The 20787-nt window shown below is 47.6% G+C and overlaps 1 protein-coding gene across 1 annotated transcript in view; it reads right to left on the reverse strand.

Moving 5' to 3' along the window:
* Positions 1 to 20787, reverse strand: part of NRAS (NRAS proto-oncogene, GTPase) — an 87675-nt gene that overhangs the window by 21871 nt on the left and 45017 nt on the right. The window contains exons 3-5 of the mRNA XM_063955433.1: positions 17518 to 17696; positions 1813 to 1972; positions 361 to 484 (exon numbers count right to left, since the gene is read on the reverse strand). Coding sequence (XP_063811503.1) covers positions 365 to 484; positions 1813 to 1972; positions 17518 to 17696 — 459 coding nt within the window. The 3' untranslated portion in view covers positions 361 to 364. The remainder of the gene's footprint in view (positions 1 to 360; positions 485 to 1812; positions 1973 to 17517; positions 17697 to 20787) is intronic.

The raw sequence follows: 20787 nt of genomic DNA on the forward strand, positions 1-20787 counted from the left end.
CATTTCAGCTCAGGGCGCCAAACCCTTTACACAGCTCAACCTGATTACTATTGGTGCGATAATGGGGATCACTTTAGAAAGGTGATTGGGCGTGATATCATTTGAATACCGCCCTATGATCTTATACTCAATGCAAGTCCTCTTACAGTACTCTATTGTACTAGAAATGTAATTAAATTGGAGAATAGGTTTCATGCTCTCCCAGCTACAGTCTACCATGGGGCACGTTTTCAAAAAGTGCTCTGACAAGGATGATGGACAGCAGAATACAACAACTTGGCCTAACACACAGTAACAAATGAAAATAATAAAACAGATGTAAAAGTTCCATGCATGCTTATGTTTTACCCTAGCACTTACCCAATTACATCAGAGTGCACGGCAATTTAATGCAGCCCTGGCTGTTGTCTTCATTACTGTCCAGTTTTTTCATCCTGTATTGATGTATTTCACGAACCAGCGTATAAAAAGCATCTTCAACACCCTGAGGATACAATTTGTGTGTAAACACGGTTTGTTTAAACGAGACTCAAGAACCAGCTTTTTTACATAAATGATAACATTTTGTTTATGGAAATCATCATTAATATACCCGTTATGAATCTCTAATGTTTTACCTACTGCATACAGAGCGTTACTATGCCAATGTAGGTTAATCGTACTATTACACCGACAGCCCACTGCTAGATTGGGATCAGTAGCAAAACTCCAAATACTATGTAAAGGATTGCACGTCAACCTCTTTACTGTTCTGTGCAGAATGGTATTTTCAAACGCAAGGGGCCAGATGTAATAAAGCCCGAGTTGGCCGGAAGTGCGGGTTTTAAAGTGGCAATCATTTACAAGGCATGATTGCTGCTTAAAAATAAAATAAATGTCCAAGTTCGGCCAGGAACCCGCACCTCTGGCCAACTCTGACTTCATTACATCCGGACCCGTGTGTTTGAAAATACCATTCTGCACAGAAAACATGCAATACCTCCACTGGAAGCACACCAAGTCATTAAACAAGTCATTAAATATACATTCTGAAGGCTCATCTACATAAGCGCAATACATAAGTATACGGACGCCAAGAGATATGCAGATACCTTTGCTGTATTTGCATATTTAAGTATTCTCACATGAACAAGCCCTTACAATTCTTTCTGTTCTCCTCACATGCTCTCTTGGTGATGCAAGGAGACATCCTCCCTTGGGGGCACAGTGGTTAGCATTGTTGCTTCATAACATTGAGGTCATAGGCTAGATTGTGAGAGCACCCTACCTATGTGAATTTCTTCCTACACACCAAAAACATACAGCTAGATTAAATTACTTTTGGTAAAATAATATACAGACCCTAGTGCTCGTGAGGAAGAGAATTTAGGGTCATATGTACTATGTCTTGGAGAGAAAAACTACCAACCAATCAGCTTCTAAATGTCAGTTTTCAAACACAGGCTGTAACATGGCAGTTAGGAGTGGATTGGCTGGTACTTTCTCTCTCTCCAAGGATTAGTACATCTCCCCAAAAAACTGTACGCTCCAATAATGTATAGACTAATGTGAAAGATAAATATTCCCAATACAGCGCTGCACAATGTTAACCCTTCATAATAAAACAATTAAATCAATCCTCCTAAAATCAATCATTTAACATGTCTGTCATTCATGGAGTGGGAGAGACACCATATCAGACACACAACTAACAGTTTGCCTTTAATAGAATGACCACAACAAACACCAATTAGATATTTCCACAACCAAATTATAGAGGAGAATGCAGGACGACAAGTCTTATGTAAAATAGGCAAAACAATATTTAGATACCTGTCTCGTTTTTGCAGACGTCTCAATGAAAGGGATACCATAACTCCGGGCCAGCTCCTGAGCTTGCTTGGTGTCTACAGTCCTCGTTGGCAGATCGCATTTGTTACCAACAAGTACCATAGGAACATCATCTGAGTCTTTTACTCTTTTTATTTGCTCCCTAGGGAAGGAAAATGGTCTTTAAGCTGCAGCAATGGAATAAATACTGCAGGAAACCTTTCTAGGCAACAATCTCACAATCATCTAAAGCAATTAATCTAAACAGTAAAAATGATGCTGAAATGTCCATCATAGCATATGCAAATTACCAGAACAAACCTGCCATAATGAATAAGTGAAGAACATTTTGTATGTCACGTGCAATTAAATTCCTAGCATTGTGCAATCACTGTAACCTTACATCATATTTTCCTGTGCCCCTCTATGTAGTGCTGCTGGTTACCTCTACCAGAGATAATGTGTAAGGAGGGTGTGGGGGTGCTGCAGATGGGGCCCGGAGGTACTGTGAGCGGGGGAGTGGCGGGTAATGCTTCTCTCCTGCTTCTTCTCCTGGAAGCAGCTAGGCTGCCGTCGTCCCTTTGGCAGTGGCTCTCCCGGAGATTTGCACAGCAGCCAATCACTACTGTTACCTCCGCTGTCCCAACGCGCCGCATTACAGGGAAGATAAATTCAATAAACTACAGCTTCCAGCAGGCCTTAGCACCAGAATGCTTCGGCACTAAGGGCTGCTGGGAGCTGTAGTTTATTTAGTGTGTCTACTTCCCTGTAATGCGGCGCGTTGGGACACCAGCGCTAACAATAGTGACTGGCTGGCAGAACTGATCGATTCGCTGAATCAATGTAAAAGGTGAGAATGCTGTGCATTGTCTGTGACACTGCACAGCACTGTCACCTTTTACATTGATTCAGCGTCCAGACATTACCCTCCGCGATATCACACACTCTATCCGTTACATTAGCGATCTCGGGGCTTCCAGGCCGGCAGCCCAATTGCTGTATTGCGGAGTCAGGGCCTCTGGGGATCTGTGCGCGACTGTGGTGGGGAGGCACTTCTGTGACATCACACGCAGAGGAGGCTCCGGGGCTCAGAGAGTATGTGGCGCGAGGAGGGCTATGAAAGCCTTCCGCTGCGCCGCTTTCATACACATCTATGCCGGTGGCCACAGCAGCTTTTGTTCCACCTACACCGCGGTTAGGGAGTGGGGAATGTTGATGCCGGAGGGGGCAGGCGGACTGGCAGAAGGACATAGGGGGTCATTCCGACCTGATCGTAGCTGTGCTACATTTAGCACAGCTACAATCACTTACACGGACACGCGGGGGGACGCCCAGCACAGGGCTAGTCCGCCCCTCATGTCAGGCCGCCCCCCCACCGCACAAGTACAAAAGCATCGCACAGCGGGGATGCATTTGTACTTGAAGAGTAACTCCCAGCCAGCGCAGCTCCTGCGGCTGGCCTGGAGTTACTCGTCGGTGCCCTGGTCACAGCGGCTGTGTTGGCCGGACCATGCCCACAAAACGGCGGCCAAGCGCCGCCGTGCCCCCCCTCCTGCCCAGCGACCGCTTCTGCCCGTCAATCATGCACAGGCGATCGCTAGGCAATGACAGCCGTCGGCTGTCAGCCATGCGCCGACGTACTGCGGCGCCGACGCATGCGCAGTTCTGACCTGATCGCTGCGATGAACTGCAGTGAGCGATCAGGTAAGAATGACCCCCATAGGACGCTGCAGTAAAAGGATTTTTTTCCCTATCTACAGCACAGAGACTTGCTGCAGATGCAGTGGCATACCCTCCAAGTGTTCCTTTTTGGCAGGTACAGTACCTTTTTTTTATGGTCTACCGATTTTTGGCTGTCCAAACTTCCATTGAAAGTATAGGAAAAGGGGCGTGGCTAACCACTGCACCCGAGGCCACACACCCTTATCGAATTTGTCCCGATTTTTGTGTGTAAATTGTTGGAGGGTATGTTGCTGCAGATGCAGTGGACCTCTTTTAGGGTGTGGGCCTGGAGCTGCAGCTCCATCAGCCCCATTGTTAATCCTGCTCTGGGAACACAGCAGCCAAAAGACAGAGCCTCCCATTGGATGTAACCTGTGTGGGAGGGCGTTTCTCGCCCAATCAACTGTGGACTGGGTGTGACAGACCTGCTGCTAACCCAATGAGAGCTCCTAGCCACTCCCAGCGTTAGCCACACAGTCATAGAGTGACAGATCTGGGCAATTATATAGGAGATTTTTGTTTTACAAATTTGTGTGATATCATATACTGTATATTAAGGGTGTGTGTCCCACTCCACGGAGTTATATTATACGTTATTTTTTATTCAAATGTGCATTACGGTTTTATATAAATGGTTAACATGAATTAATTTATGGGTGGATTACCCTATGTGTATTGTGCCAACTATTTTCGAACAAAGAAAGTGATTGCTATGGTGTAGTGCAGTTTTTCAAATAAATGCAAGGTTAATAACGCATTTAAGATTTAACGGCATTGATCATTCATACCACACAAAGATTTGTGTGCCCCCCCTCCCCAGTGCCTACATATTTTTATCCAGCACCCATAAGACTGTAGTATTCTGTCACTTCACATTACTACAATCTTTGTAACTCATCTTTCAATGGGAAACCAGGGTCAGTAAAAAGAAAGAAAAAAAAAAAAAGATAAAAATAGAAATCAGTTCAGCTAGGCTGTTTTTTTTTCTTCTCTTTTTTTGAAAGACAATACAATGGTTTCATTTATTCCTAAACTGTCCAGTAAATATTGAGATATGAATAAAACCTTTTCCCAAATATCAAACTGAGCTGGGTGAACACACAAATTGCTCAGTCAGCAGTCAAAGAAACATAGAATTTGACAGCAGATAAGAACCACTTGGCCCATCTAGTCTGCCCCCCCTTTTAACCATATTGTTACCTCAAACCCTCTACTTGGATCCTTATTTCTTTGTAAGGATATCCTTACGTCTATGCCATGAATATTTAAATTGCTCTACTGTCTCGGCCTCTACCACCTCTGCTGGGAGTCATAATATAGCATACTTTTGGAAAATCATGTTGTAAAGATGTAAAAGGAGAAAATCATAACTACGTACTTTTCTTGTACAGAGTATATGCAAAATTATGTATTTTTATAAAGATTAATCTGGCAGTCTGAAATTGCACAATTGCAGTCAGTCATCAAGGGGCATATGTATCAAAGCTTGGAGAGAGATAAAGTGGAGAGAGAATTTACCAACCTTTCAGATCCTGTTATTTTTCAAACACATGGCAGTTAGGAGCGGATTGGCTGGTACTTTCTTCTCCATCCACTTTATCTCTCTCTACAAGTATTAGAACAGACTCCACTGCCTGTATAGTGACAGCCAGGTGCTGATTGGTTGGTACTTTATCTCTCGCCAAGCGTTGATACATTTGCGGGGAGTGAAGAGGTTGGGGCAGCCCCCTCCAATCCCTCCAGCCTCCACAACCCCCCACCCCAGTGTAAAGATGAAGGGAAGATCACCAGGTGAGTATTTTTCAGAACTGAAAACCCCATAATATTTTTTTTTTATTGGGTACCGTGGGTATCAGGAGTGCGCACAATCCAAAATTGGATGCGAGGTCCGCAAGTTTTTTTTTTTACCTTACGAAACCTCGCACCCAATTGAATTCTCCCCAATGTGGTAAATTATTTGAATGGATGTCACCTAGATGAGTTCTTAATATAGGTTTTTTTTTTTTTAAGTTTAACTACCTTTAACTAGCACTTACAATAAATGCTGGAATGTTAGGGAGTCCAAGAGTACTTGGACAGACAGCAAACCCTTAGCTGCTGGCAAATAACAATACAGGTATGAACTAGCATCGAGGACAGTTTCAGTAAAACGCTCTAATAACCCCATGAAAGAATTTGAAGCACCATGTGGTTTCTATGCATGTGTTTTCATGCTGTCACTTGCACAAGATTCCAGTCAAGATGTTCTGGATACAATGAGACAAATCTATACTAGTAAAACTATTTGGGGGCTTGGTATATTTTGTTTCTGAAATGACAGTAGTTTTGGTGTATAAATAATATACACAACATAACACTAGCACAAACTGAAAAAGTCACCAAAACATGCAGCCCCTCCTAATTCGGGGTAGCCTCATTACCTATTACTCTATATTACTTTTCCCTTTTTGTATCGCTGAAATGGTTTCATTTTTTTTACATTCCATGTGCTGTCTCCAGTATTTAGGAAAGGGTAAACAGAATGTGCGCTTCCTTTGAGAGTACACCACTATAGTCAGGAAGGGAGCAGTATACAAAGTCTTATTCCAATTACACCGCACCCTAAGTCCTACCATAACTTAGCTGTATACTTAAAAGGAGCTACTTTTTTTTTTTTTTTTTAATAAAGGTGTTGACATGTTCAAAACAGAAGTTAAACAAAAATAAGAATTTACTCACCGGTAATTCTATTTCTCGTAGTCCGTAGTGGATGCTGGGAACTCCGTAAGGACCAAGGGGGATAGACGGGCTCCGCAGGAGACTGGGCACTCTAAAGAAAAGATTAGGTACTATCTGGTGTGCATTGGCTCCTCCCTCTATGCCCCTCCTCCAGACCTCAGTTAGGGAAACTGTGCCCGGAAGAGCTGACATTACAAGGAAAGGATTTTTGGAATCCAGGGTAAGACTCATACCAGCCACACCAATCACACCGTACAACTTGTGATAACCTTACCCAGTTAACAGTATGAACAACAACTGAGCCTCACTCAACGGATGGCTCAGAACAATAACCCTTATTTAAGCAATAACTATATACACGTATTGCAGAAAGTCCGCACTTGGGACGGGCGCCCAGCATCCACTACGGACTACGAGAAATAGAATTACCGGTGAGTAAATTCTTATTTTCTCTGACGTCCTAGTGGATGCTGGGAACTCCGTAAGGACCAAGGGGATTATACCAAAGCTCCCAAACGGGCGGGAGAGTGCGGATGACTCTGCAGCACCGAATAAGCAAACACAAGGTCCTCCTCAGCCAGGGTATCAAACTTGTAGAACTTTGCAAAGGTGTTTGAACCCGACCAAGTAGCCACTCGGCAAAGCTGTAAAGCAGAGACCCCTCGGGCAGCCGCCCAAGAAGAGCTCACCTTCCTTGTGGAATGGGCTTTTACCGATTTTGGATGCGGCAATCCAGCCACAGAATGAGCCAGCTGAATCGTGCTACAGATCCAGCGAGCAATAGTTTGCTTTGAAGCAGGAGCACCCAGCTTGTTGGGTGCATGCAGGATAAACAGCGAGTCAGTCTTCCTGACTCCAGCCTTTCTGGAAACATATTTCAAAGCCCTGACTACGTCCAGCAACTTGGAGTCCTCCAAGTCCCGAGTAGCCGCAGGCACCACAATAGGTTGGTTCAAATGAAACGATGATACCACCTTTGGGAGAAATTGGGGACGAGTCCTCAATTCTGCCCTGTCCATATGGAAGATCAGATATGGGCTTTTACATGACAAAGCCGCAAATTCCGACACACGCCTAGCGGATGCTAAGGCCAACAGCATGACCACTTTCCACGTGAGATACTTTAGTTCCACGGTCTTAAGTGGCTCAAACCAGTGGGATTTCAGGAAATCCAACACAACGTTAAGATCCCAGGGTGCCACTGGTGGCACAAAAGGGGGCTGAATATGCAGCACTCCCTTAACAAACGTCTGAACCTCAGGCAGTGAAGCCAGTTCTTTTTGAAAGAAAATGGATAGGGCCGAAATCTGGACCTTTATGGACCCCAATTTTAGGCCCATAGTCACCCCTGACTGTAGGAAGTGCAGGAAACGACCTAGCTGGAATTCCTCTGTAGGGGCCTTCCTGCCCTCACACCAAGCAACATATTTTCGCCATATACGGTGATAATGCTTTGCTGTCACGTCTTTCCTAGCCTTTATCAGCGTAGGAATAACTTCACCCGGAATGCCTTTTTCCGCTAGGATCCGGCGTTCAACCGCCATGCCGTCAAACGCAGCCGCGGTAAGTCTTGGAACAGACAGGGCCCTTGTTGCAGCAGGTCCGGGCTGAGAGGCAGAGGCCATGGGTCCTCTGTGCGCATTTCTTGCAGTTCCGGGTACCAAGTCCTTCTTGGCCAATCCGGAATAATGAGTATTGTTCTTATTCCTCTCTTTCTTACTATTCTCAGTACCTTGGGTATGAGAGGAAGAGGAGGAAACACATATACCGACTGGTACACCCACGGTGTCACTAGGGCGTCCACAGCTATCGCCTGAGGGTCCCTTGACCTGGCGCAATATCTTTTTAGCTTTTTGTTGAGGCGGGACGCCATCATGTCCACCTGTGGCAGTTCCCATCGCTTTGCAATCTGTGTGAAGACTTCTTGATGAAGTCCCCACTCTCCCGGGTGGAGGTCGTGCCTGCTGAGGAAGTCTGCTTCCCAGTTGTCCACTCCGGAATGAACACTGCTGACAGTGCTTGCACGTGATTCTCCGCCCACCGAAGAATCTTTGTGGCTTCCGCCATTGCCCTCCTGCTTCTTGTGCCGCCCTGGCGGTTTACATGGGCGACCGCCGTGATGTTGTCTGACTGAATCAGCACTGGCCGGTTTCGAAGCAGGGGCTCTGCTTGACTCAGGGCGCTGTAAATGGCCCTTAGTTCCAGTATATTTATGTGTAGAGAAGTCTCCAGACTTGACCACAGCCCTTGGAAGTTTCTTCCCTGAGTGACTGCCCCCCATCCTCGGAGGCTTCCGTGGTCACCAGGACCCAGTCCTGTATGCTGAACCTGCGGCCCTCGAGAAGGTGAGCACTCTGCAGCCACCACAGAAGAGACACCCTGGCCCTTGGGGACAGGGTGATCAGCCGATGCATCTGAAGATGCGATCCGGACCACTTGTCCAACAGATCCCACTGAAAGATCCTTGCATGGAACCTGCCGAAGGGAATGGCTTCGTATGAAGCCACCATCTTTCCCAGGACTCGCGTGCAGTGATGCACCGATATCTGTTTTGGTTTCAGGAGGTCCCTGACCAGAGATGCTAATTCCTGGGCCTTCTCCACCGGGAGAAACACCTTCTTCTGTTCTGTGTCCAGAATCATGCCCAGGAAAAGCAGACGCGTCGTAGGAATCAGCTGCGACTTTGGAACATTCAGAATCCAGCCGTGCTGTTGCAACACTTCCTGAGAGAGTGCTACGCTGATCAACAACTGCTCCCTGGACCTCGCCTTTATGAGGAGATCGTCCAAGTACGGGATAATTATAACTCCCTTCTTCCGAAGGAGTATAATCATTTCGGTCATTACCTTGGTAAATATCCTCGGTGCCGTGGACAGGCCAAACGGCAACATCTGGAACTGGTAATGACAGTCCTGTACCACAAACCTGAGGTACTCCTGGTGAGGTGGATAAATGGGGACATGCAAGTAAGCATCCTTGATGTCCAGCAACACCATAAAATCCCCCTCTTCCAGGCTTGCAATAACCGCTCTGAGCGATTCCATTTTGAACTTTAATTTCTTTATATAAGTGTTCAAGGATTTTAAATTCAGAATGGGTCTCACCGAACCGTCCGGTTTCGGTACCACAAACTTTGTGGAATAGTAACCCCTTCCCTGTTGAAGGAGGGGGACCCTGATAATCACTTGCTGGAGGTACAGCTTGTGAATTGCAGCCAGTACTACCTCCCTTTCCATGGGGGAAGCTGGCAAGGCTGATTTGAGGTAACGGCGGGGGGAGTCGCTTCGAATTCCAGCTTGTATCCCTGAGATACAATTTGTACAGCCCAGAGATCCACCTGTGAGCGAACCCACTGGTTGCTGAAGTTTCGGAGACGCGCCCCCACCGCACCTGGCTCCGCCTGTGGAGCCTTAACGTCATGCAGTGGATTTAGTGGAAGCAGGGGAGGACTTTTGTTCCTGGGAACTGGCTGCATGGTGCAGCTTCTTACCTCTACCCCTGCCTCTGGCAAGAAAGGATGCGCCCCTGACCCTCTTACCTTTCTGAGAACGAAAGGACTGCATTTGATAATACGGTGCTTTCTTAGGCTGTGAGGAAACCTGAGGCAAGAAAGTCGACTTTCCAGCTGTCGCTGTGGACACGAGGTCCGATAGACCGTCCCCAAACAATTCCTCACCCTTATAAGGCAAAACCTCCATGTGTTTTTTAGAATCAGCATCTCCTGTCCATTGCCGAGTCCATACGACCCTTCTGGCAGAAATGGACATAGCATTAATTCTAGAGCCCAGCAGGCAAATGTCCCTCTGAGCATCCCGCATATACAAGACGTCTTTTATATGGCCCAGGGTTAGCAAAACAGTATCCCTGTCGAGGGAATCTATGTCGTCTGACAGAGTATCTGTCCATGCTGCTACAGCACTACACATCCAGGCTGAAGCAATAGCAGGTCTCAGTAGAGTACCAGAGTGTGTATACACTGACTTCAGGATAGCTTCCTGCTTTCTATCCGCAGGCTCCTTTAGGGCGGCCGTATCCTGAGACGGCAGGGCCACCTTTTTAGATAAGCGTGTCAGCGCCATGTCCACCCTAGGGGATGTTTCCCAACGTAACCTGTCCGTTGGCGGGAAAGGGTACGCCATCAGTAACCTCTTAGAAATCACTAGTTTCTTATATGGGGAACTCCACGCTTCTTCACATAATTCATTTAATTCATCAGATGGGGGAAAAGTCACTGGCTGCTTTTTCTCCCCAAACATATAAACCCTCTTGGTATTAACAGGGTTAATCTCAGAAATGTGTAATACATCTTTCATTGCAATAATCATGTATCGGATGGCCTCGGTCATTTTAGACTGTAATTGTGCCTCATCGTCGTCGACACTGGAGTCGGACTCCGTGTCGACATCTGTGTCAACCATCTGAGATAGAGGGCGTTTATGAGCCCCTGATGGTTTCTGAGTCGCCTGGGCAGGCGCGGACTGAGACCCCGGCTGTGCCAAGGCTGCAGCGTCATCAAACCTTTTATGTAAGGAGCTTACATTGTCGTTTAAGACCTTCCACATATCCATCCAATCAGGTGTCGGCCCCGACGGGGCCGACACCACACTTATCTGCCCTTGCTCCGCCTTCACGTAACCCTCATCAAACATGTCGACACAGCCGTACCGACACACCACACACACAGGGAATGCTCAGACTGAGGACAGGACCCCACAAAGTCCTTTGGGGAGACAGAGAGTGAGTATGCCAGCACACACCACAGCGCTATATAACACAGGGATTTTCACTTATAATAAGTGATTACCCAATAGCTGCCTTATATGTTTTATTTGCGCCTAAATTTATGTGCCCCCCCCCTCTCTTTTTTACCCTTCTTGTACCTGGATACTGCAGGGGAGAGCCTGGGGAGCTGCTTCCAGCGGAGCTGTGAAGGGAAAATGGCGCTAGTGTGCTGAGGAAGAAAGCCCCGCCCCCTCAGTGGCGGGCTTCTGTCCCGCTTTCTGTGTAAAAAAATGGCGGGGGTTTTTACATATATACAGTGCCTGACTGTATATATGTATTTTTATTGCCAAAAGGTACTTCAATTGCTGCCCAGGGTGCCCCCCCCCCCCCCCCCCAGCGCCCTGCACCCTACAGTGACCGGAGTGTGTAAGTGTGCTGGGAGCAATGGCGCACAGCTGCGGTGCTGTGCGCTACCTTAAATGAAGACAGGAGTCTTCTGCCGCCGATTTAGTCGTCTTCAAGCTTCTGTTCTTCTGGCTCTGCGAGGGGGACGGCGGCGCGGCTCCGGGAACGGACGATCGAGGACAGGTGCCTGTGTTCGAACCCTCTGGAGCTAATGGTGCCAAGTAGCCTAAGAAGCACAAGCTAGCTGCAAGCAGGTAGGTTTGCTTCTCTCCCCTTAGTCCCACGTAGCAGTGAGTCTGTTGCCAGCAGAAGCTCACTGAAAATAAAAAACCTAATAAATACTTTCTTTACTAGTAAGCTCAGGAGAGCCCACTAGGAGCACCCAGCTCTGGCAGGGCACAGATTCTAACTGAGGTCTGGAGGAGGGGCATAGAGGGAGAAGCCAGTGCACACCAGATAGTACCTAATCTTTTCTTTAGAGTGCCCAGTCTCCTGCGGAGCCCGTCTATCCCCCTTGGTCCTTACGGAGTTCCCAGCATCCACTAGGACGTCAGAGAAAATAAGAATTTACTCACCGGTAATTCTATTTCTCGTAGTCCGTAGTGGATGCTGGGAACTCCATAAGGACCATGGGGAATAGCGGGCTCCGAAGGAGGCTGGGCACTCTAGAAAGATCTTAGACTACCTGGTGTGCACTGGCTCCTCCCACTATGACCCTCCTCCAAGCCTCAGTTAGGACACCGTGCCCGGACGAGCGTACACAATAAGGAAGGATTTTGAATCCCGGGTAAGACTCATACCAGCCACACCAATCACACCGTATAACTCGTGATATGAAACCCAGTTAACAGTATGAAACAACTGAGCCTCTCAACAGATGGCTCAACAATAACCCGATTTAGTGAACAATAACTATGTACACGTATTGCAGATAAACCGCACTTGGGATGGGCGCCCAGCATCCACTACGGACTACGAGAAATAGAATTACCGGTGAGTAAATTCTTATTTTCTCTGACGTCCTAGTGGATGCTGGGAACTCCGTAAGGACCATGGGGATTATACCAAAGCTCCCAAACGGGCGGGAGAGTGCGGATGACTCTGCAACACCGAATGAGAGAACTCCAGGTCCTCCTCAGCCAGGGTATCAAATTTATAGAATTTTGCAAACGTGTTTACCCCTGACCAAGTAGCAGCTCGGCCAAGTTGTAAAGCCGAGACCCCTCGGGCAGCCGCCCAAGATGAGCCCACCTTCCTTGTGGAATGGGCATTGACAGATTTTGGCTGTGGCAGGCCTGCCACAGAATGTGCAAGCTGAATTGTACTACAAATCCAACGAGCAATAGTCTGCGTAGAAGCAGGAGCACCCAGCTTGTTGGGTGCATATAGGATAAACAGCGAGTCAGATTTTCTGACTCCAGCCGTTCTGGAAACATATTTTCAGGGCCCTGACCACGTCTAACAACTTGGAGTCCTCCAAGTCCCTAATAGCCGCAGGCACCACAATATGCTGGTTCAGGTGAAACGCTGACACCACCTTAGGGAGAAACTGGGGACGAGTCCTCAATTCTGCCCTATCCATATGGAAAATCAGATAAGGGCTTTTACATGATAAAGCCGCCAATTCTGATACTCGCCTGGCCGAAACCAAGGCCAATAACATGACCACTTTCCAAGTGAGATATTACAGATCCACGGTCTTTAGTGGTCCCAAGGTGCCACAGGAGGCACAAACGGGGGCTGAATATGCAGCACTCCTTTTATAAATGTCTGAACTTCAGGTACTGAAGCTAGTTCTTTTTGAAAGAAGATCGACAGAGCCGAGATCTGTACCTTAATGGAACCTAATTTAAGGCCCATAGTCACTCCTGCTTGCAGGAAATGCAGAAAACGACCTAGTTGAAATTCCTCTGTTGGGGCTTTCGGCCTCACACCATGCAACATATTTCCGCCATATGCGGTGATAATGATTTGCTGTAATCTCTTTCCTGGCTTTAGTAAGCGTAGGAATGACTTCCTCCGGAATGCCCTTTTCCTTCAGGATCCGGCGTTCAACCGCCATGCCGTCAAACGCAGCCGCGGTAAGTTTTGGAACAGACAGGGCCCCTGCTGCCGCAGGTCCTGTCTGAGTGGCAGAGGCCATGGGTCCTCTGATATAAATTCTTGAAGTTCTGGGTACCAAGCTCTTCTTGGCCAGTCCGGAACCACGAGTATCGTTCTTACTCCTCGCCTTCTTATTATTCTCAGTACCTTTGGTATGAGAGGCAGAGGGGAGAACACATAAACCGACTGGTACACCCACGGTGTTACCAGAGCGTCCACAGCTATCGCCTGAGGGTCCCTTGACCTGGCGCAATATCTTTATAGCTTTTTGTTGAGGCGGGACGCCATCATGTCCACCTGTGGCCTTTCCCACTGGTGTACAATCCTTTGGAAGACTTCTGGAGGAAGTCCCCACTCTCCCGGGTGGAGGTCGTGTCTGTTGAGAAGATCTGCTTCCCAGTTGTCCACTCCGGGAATGAACACTGCTGACAGTGCTAATACGTGATTTTCCGCCCATCGGATAATCCTTGTGGCTTCTGCCATCGCCATCCTGCTTCTTGTGCCGCCCTGTTGGTTTACATGGGCGACTGCCGTGATGTTGTCTGATTGGATCAGTACCGGCTGGTTTTGAAGCAGAGGCCTTACAGGCCTCAGGGTATTGTAAATGGCCCTCAGGTCCAGAATATTTACGTGTAGGGAAATCACCTGACTTGACCAAAGTCCCTGGAAGTTTCTTCCCTGTGTGACTGCCCCCCAGCCTCAAAGGCTGGTATCCATGGTCACTAGGACCTAGTCCTGTATGCCGAACCTGCGGCCCTCTTGAAGATGGGCACTCTGCAGCCACCACAGTAGAGATACCCTGGTCCTCGGAGACAGGGTTATCAGCCTATGCATCGGAAGATGCGATCCGGACCACTTGTCCAACAGGTCCCTCTGAAAAGTTCTTGTATGGAACCTGCCTAATGGGATTGCTTCGTAGGAAGCTACCATTTTTCCCAGGACTCGCGTGCAATGATGCACCGCTACCTGTTTTTGCTTCAGGAGGTCTCTGACTAAAGATGACAACTCCTTGGCTTTCTCCTCCGGGAGAAACACTATTTCTGGTTTATGTCCAGAACCATCCCCAGGAACAGTAGACGTGTCATAGGAACCAGCTGTGACTTTGGACTGTTTAGAATCCAACCGTGCTGTTGTAGCACTTTCCAAAATAGTGCTACCCCGACTACCAACTGCTCCTTGGACCTCGCCCTTATAAAGAGATTGTCCAAGTACGGGATAATTAAAACTCCCTATTTTCGAAGGAGTATCATAATTTCGGCCATTACCTTGATAAAACACCCTCGGTGCCATGTACAGTCCAAACGGCAGTGTCTGGATTTGGTAATGGTAATCCTGTACCACAAATCTGAGGTACTCCTGGCGAGGATGGTAAATGGGGACATGCAGGTAAGCATCCTTGATGTCCCGGGATACCATGTAATCCCCCTCGTCCAGGCTTGCAATAACCGCCCTGAGCGATTCCATCTTGAACTTGAATTTTTTTATGTATGTGTTCAAGGATTTTAATATATAAAATGGGTCACACCGAACCATGCGGTTTCGGTACCCCAAACCGTGTGGAATAGTAACCCCGTCCTTGTTGAAGTAGGGGCACCTTGAGTATTACCTGCTGGGAATACCGCTTATTAATTGCCTCTAGCACAGCCTCCCTGCCTGAGGGAGTTGTCAGCAAGGCATATTTTAGGAAACGGCTGGGGGGAGACATCTCGAATTCCAGCTTGTACCCCTGAAATACTACTTGAAAGAAACAGGGATTGATTCTGGGAACAGGCTGACTGGTGCAGCTTTTTCCCTCTTCCCTTGTCTCTGTACAGAAAGGAAGCGCCATTTGACCCGCTTGCTTTTCTGAAGCCGAAAGGACTGTACCTTTGTCTGTGAGGAAAACCTGAGGTAAAAATATTTCTTCCCAGCAGTTGCTGTGGATACGAGGTCCCAGAGACCATCCCCAAATAATTCCTCACCCTTATAAGGCAGAATCTCTATGCGCTTTTTAAGTCAGCATCACCTGTCCAGTGACAGGTCTCTAATACCCTCCTGACAGAATGGACATTACATTCATTTTGGATGCCAGCCGGCAAAATATCCCTCTGTGCATCCCTCATATATAAGACGACGTCTTTAATATGTTCTCATATTAGCAAACTAGTATGCTTGACAGGGTCACCGACCACGCTGCAGCAGCACGATCTGCAGGTTTCAGTCTAGTACCGGAGTGCTTTTTATCAACAGGTACCTTCAAAGTGGCCGTTCCTAAAACGGCAGTGCCACCTTTTTTGACAACCGTGTGAGCGCCTTTTCCACCCTAGGGGATATCTCCCAGCGTAACTTATCCTCCTGGCGGGAAAGGGTACGCCATCAGTAACTTTTTATAAATTACCAGTTTCTTAACGGGGGAACCCACGCTTTTCACACACTTCATTTATTCATCTGATGGGGGAACAAAACACTGCCTGTTTTTTCTCCCCAAACCTAAAACCCATTTTTAGAGGTGCTTGGGTTAATGTCAGAAATGTATAACACATTTTTTATTGCCGGGATCAAGTCACGGATGTTCCTAGTGGATTGTGTATATGTCTCAACCTTGTCGACATTGGAGTCAAACTCCGTGTCGACATCTGTGTCTGCCATCTGAGAGAGCGGGCGTTTTTGAGCCCCTGATGGCCTTTGAGACGCCTGGGCAGGTGCGGGCTGAGAAGCCGGCTGTCCCACAGCTGTTACGTCATCCACCCTTTTATATAAGGAGTTGACACTGTCGGTTACTACCTTCCACCTATCCATCCACTCTGGTGTCGGCCCCACAGGGGGCGACATCACATATATCGGCCTCTGTTCCGTCACTATATAAGCCTCCTCATTCAACATGTCGACACAGCCGTACCGACACACAGGGAATGCTCTAAACGAGGACAGGACCCACAAAAGCCCTTTGGGGGGACAGAGTGAGAGTATGCCAGCACACACCAGAGCGCTATATAATGCAGGGACTAACTGAGTTATGTCCCCTATAGCTGCTTTTTTTATATATGTATACTGCGCCTAAATTAAATGCCCCCCCTCTCTTTTTTAACCCTTTTCCGTGTTGTAAACTGCAGAGGAGAGCTAGGGAGCTTCCCTCCATCGGAGCTGTGAGGGAAAATGGCGCCAGTGTGCTTGAGGGAGATAGCTCCGCCCCTTTTCCGCGGCCTATTCTCCCGCTTTTTTATGGAATCTGGCAGGGGTATTTACCTCATATATAGCCCCTGGGGCTATATATTGAGGTATTTTTGCCAGCCAAGGTGTTTTTATTGCTGCCTCAGGGCGCCCCCCCCAGCGCCCTGCACCCTCAGTGACCGGAGTGTGAAGTGTGTGAGAGGAGCAATGGCGCACAGCTGCAGTGCTGTGCGCTACCTTGGTGAAGACTGAGTCTTCATGCCGCCGATTTTCCGGACCATCTTCTTGCTTCTGGCTCTGTAAGGGGGACGGCGGCGCGGCTCCTGGACCGAACACCAAGGACTGGGCCTGCGGTCGATCCCTCTGGAGCTAATGGTGTCCAGTAGCCTAAGAAGCCCAATCCGGCTGCAAGCAGGCGAGTTCGCTTCTTCTCCCCTTAGTCCCTCGCTGCAGTGAGCCTGTTGCCAGCAGGTCTCACTGAAAATAAAAAAATCTAAGACTATTACTTTCTAAGAGCTCAGGAGAGCCCCTAGTGTGCATCCAACCTCGGCCGGGCACGAAATCTAACTGAGGCTTGGAGGAGGGTCATAGTGGGAGGAGCCAGTGCACACCAGGTAGTCATAAATCTTTCTAGAGTGCCCAGCCTCCTTCGGAGCCCGCTATTCCCCATGGTCCTTACGGAGTTCCCAGCATCCACTAGGACGTCAGAGAAATAAAAGTTAACTCAAAAGGTGCTGAAGAAAAGATACAGCTTATCAGATTACAGGTATCTGAATAATATGTGGTTTTTAACTTGTAAAAAAAAGAAAAAAAAAAAAGGAAAAGGAAAATCTCTGCCATGCAATTTGCTGAACCAAAGTTAATGCACGTTTAAGCTGGCATATTTACCTGTACGAATTGATATCGGCAAATGATTTGCTATTGTTGATTGCAAATACGCATAGGAAACCTTCCCCGGTTCGCATATATTGGTCACGCATGGCACTGTACTCCTCTTGCCCTGCAGTATCCAAGATATCCAGCAGGCAGGTCTCGCCATCAATCACCACTTGCTTCCTGTAGGAGTCCTAGTGAATAAAACAATTACTATAATATACAGTGTCATGGACTAGCATGAAACCAGTCACATGATATATTGGGCAGAGATGTTATGAAATGCCCCTGTGAGCTCTGTTTTCACTGTGATATCCCCCCTTTTTCAGCCTCTGGGGTAGATGTACTAATAGTCTGTTTTTCAACGTGACAAATAGTTGGCTGCCTTGACCAAAGAATTTCAAACGGAAATAGCAATTAAGGCTAAATAATCCAGATACAGTATTATTTGCTATTGCCGTATGAAATTCATTGGTCAGACAGCAATTATCGATGGCTTTGACAAATCACTGAAAAGTTTATCCAACCCTGGGGTATATTTACTAATATTCGTGTTTTTGCCGTTTTTAAGGGTGTTTGAACTCAAATGGTATCGGGTGCATTTTACTGCAACTTTTTGAATCCTGATACGGTCATTTACTAATCTGCCGAGTTTGCAACATTCGTCTTTTCCGATGTCGATGTGATTCGTAATGTCAGGCAGTGTTTTACGGGAGTGATGAGTAAAACACTGCCTGACAAAACACAAGGAATCCCGGCCGGATTTGTGAGATCCGTGCAGGGCTTCATTGTGTACCTTAAAAAGGTGTTTTAATTGTTTTTAAATCTGAAAAAAATTGCGTGGGGTCCCCCCTCCTAAGCATAACCAGCCTCGGGCTCTTTGAGCCGGTCCTGGTTGAAAAAATATGGGGGGGGGGGGGGGGGGAAATGACAGGGGTTCCCCCATATTTGATCAACCAGCACCGGGCTCTGCGCCTGGTCCTGGTGCCAAAAATACGGGGGATAAAAAGCGTAGGGGTCCCCCATATTTTTTAAACCAGCACCGGGCTCCACTAGTCAGAGAGATAATGCCACAGCCGGGGGACACTTTTATATAGGTCCCTGCGGCCCTGGAATTAAATCACTAACTAGTCACCCCTGGCCGGGGTACCCTGGAGGAGTGGGGACCCCTTAAATCAAGGGGTCCCCCCCTCCAGCCAACCAAGGGCCAGGGGTGAAGCCCGAGGCTGTCCCCCCCCATCCAAGGGCAGCGGATGGGGGGCTGATAGCCAAGTGTAAAAAATCAGAATATTGTTTTTAGTAGCAGTACTACAAGTCCCAGCAAGCCTCCCCCGACTGCCAGGACCCCCCCCTGACTCCTGTCAAAGAGGGTCCCTTCAGCCAATCAGGGAGCGCCACGTCGTGGCACTCTCCTGATTGGCTGTGTGCTCCTGTAGTGTCTGTGAGGCAGCACATGGCAGAGATACAATGTTGCGCCTATGCGCTCCATTGTATCCAATGGTGGGAACTTTGCGGTCAGCGGTTGACCGAAAGTAACCTCACCGCTGACCGCAAAGTTCCCACCATTGGATACAATGGAGCGCATAGGCCAATCAGGAGAGTGCCACGACGTGGCGCTCCCTGATTGGCTGAAGGGACCCTCTTTGACAGGAGTCAGGGGGGTTCCTGGCAGTCGGGGAAAGGGGTCCCATGTGTAAACATGGGTCCCCTTTCAGTGCGTGGTCGGGTTTACGGTTTGTTTTTTTGCCAAGTACGTGGATTAGACAAAGAACAGAAGATACACTGGATTATGTGAGTATAATTTTTTTCACAGGTACCCCGAGGATTCTACATGGAGAAGAGGACCGAGCCTCGTGTGAACATAGGTAAGTATGTATGTATGTATGTATGGAGGTGTGCATGTATGTAATAAACTTTTACTGTCACGGTGTGTGTCCTGTTTTTTGTTGGGTATTTTTTTAGTAGTAGTACTACAGGTACCAGCGGGCCCGGTTTTCCACCGCATGCTGGTACTTGTTGTTCTCCAAGTACCAGCTTGCGGGGAGGCTTGCTGGGACTTGTAGTACTGCTACTAAAAACAATATTCTGATTTCTTACACTTGGCTATCAGCCCCCCATCCGCCGCCCTTGGATGGGGGGGGGGGGGGGGGCAGCCTTGTGCTTCACCCCTGGCCCTTGGGTGGCTGGAGGGGGGGGGGCCCCTTGATTTAAGGGGTCCCCACTCCTCCAGGGTACCCCGGCCAGGGGTTACTAGTTAGTGATTTAATGCCAGGGCCGCAGGGACCTATATAAAAGTGTCCCCCGGCTGTGGCATTATCTCTCTGACTAGTGGAGCCCGGTGCTGGTTTCAAAAATACGGGGGACCCCTACGCCTTTTGTCCCCCGTATTTTTGGCACCAGGACCAGGTGCAGAGCCCGGTGCTGGTTGATCAAATATGGGGGAACCCCTGTCATTTTCCCCCCCATATTTTTTCAACCAGGACCGGCTCAAAGAGCCCGAGGCTGGTTATGCTTAGGAGGGGGGACCCCACGCAAAAAATTGTCCACGTTTTTACAGTAAACAGACCCTTTCCCATAGATAACCATGCACAGATCTCAGTGATCCGTGCATGGTTATCCAAACTCGACTGGAAAAAGCAGGTCTATTTTTTTGCTGCTTTTTTTAACGATTCGCAAAAAAAATACACCCGCACTTGAGCACTCAGAGACTAACACCCAAATACGAATGAATAGTGAATACCCGTGTTGTATGAAATAACAGCCGCGTTTGACCGATGGTCTATTCATTCGTATTTCTGAACTTTGCAAATCAAACCATTACGAATAGCCCAGTCACTGCCGAGATTTGTGCGTAGTGAATTCCCGTGTTGGTACTTAGAAAAAAACACACAAATCGGACAAACTCAGATTTTTAGTAAATTTTGGCCCCTGTATCTGCGTAGCAGAGGGACTGTCAGCCACATATACATAGAGAAAAGGAGAATGATTGGTAGAAGAGCTAAGACAAATTACTATCAGATGTACAGTACTGTGCAAAAGATTTAGGCAGCTGTGGAAAAAAATGTTGTAAAGTAAGAAGGCTTTCAAAATGAGATATGTTAATATAGTTAACAAAATGCAAAGTGAATGAACAGAAATCTAAATCAAATCAACATTTGGTGTGACCACCCTTTGTCTTCAAAACAGCATCAACTCTTCTAGGTACACTTGCACAGTTTTTGAAGGAACTCAACAGGGAGGTTAATCCAAACATCTTGGATAACTAACCACAGATCTTCTGTGGAT

Source organism: Pseudophryne corroboree, chromosome 2 (genome assembly GCF_028390025.1).
Source record: "Pseudophryne corroboree isolate aPseCor3 chromosome 2, aPseCor3.hap2, whole genome shotgun sequence".
Classification (NCBI taxonomy): Eukaryota; Metazoa; Chordata; class Amphibia; order Anura; family Myobatrachidae; genus Pseudophryne; species Pseudophryne corroboree.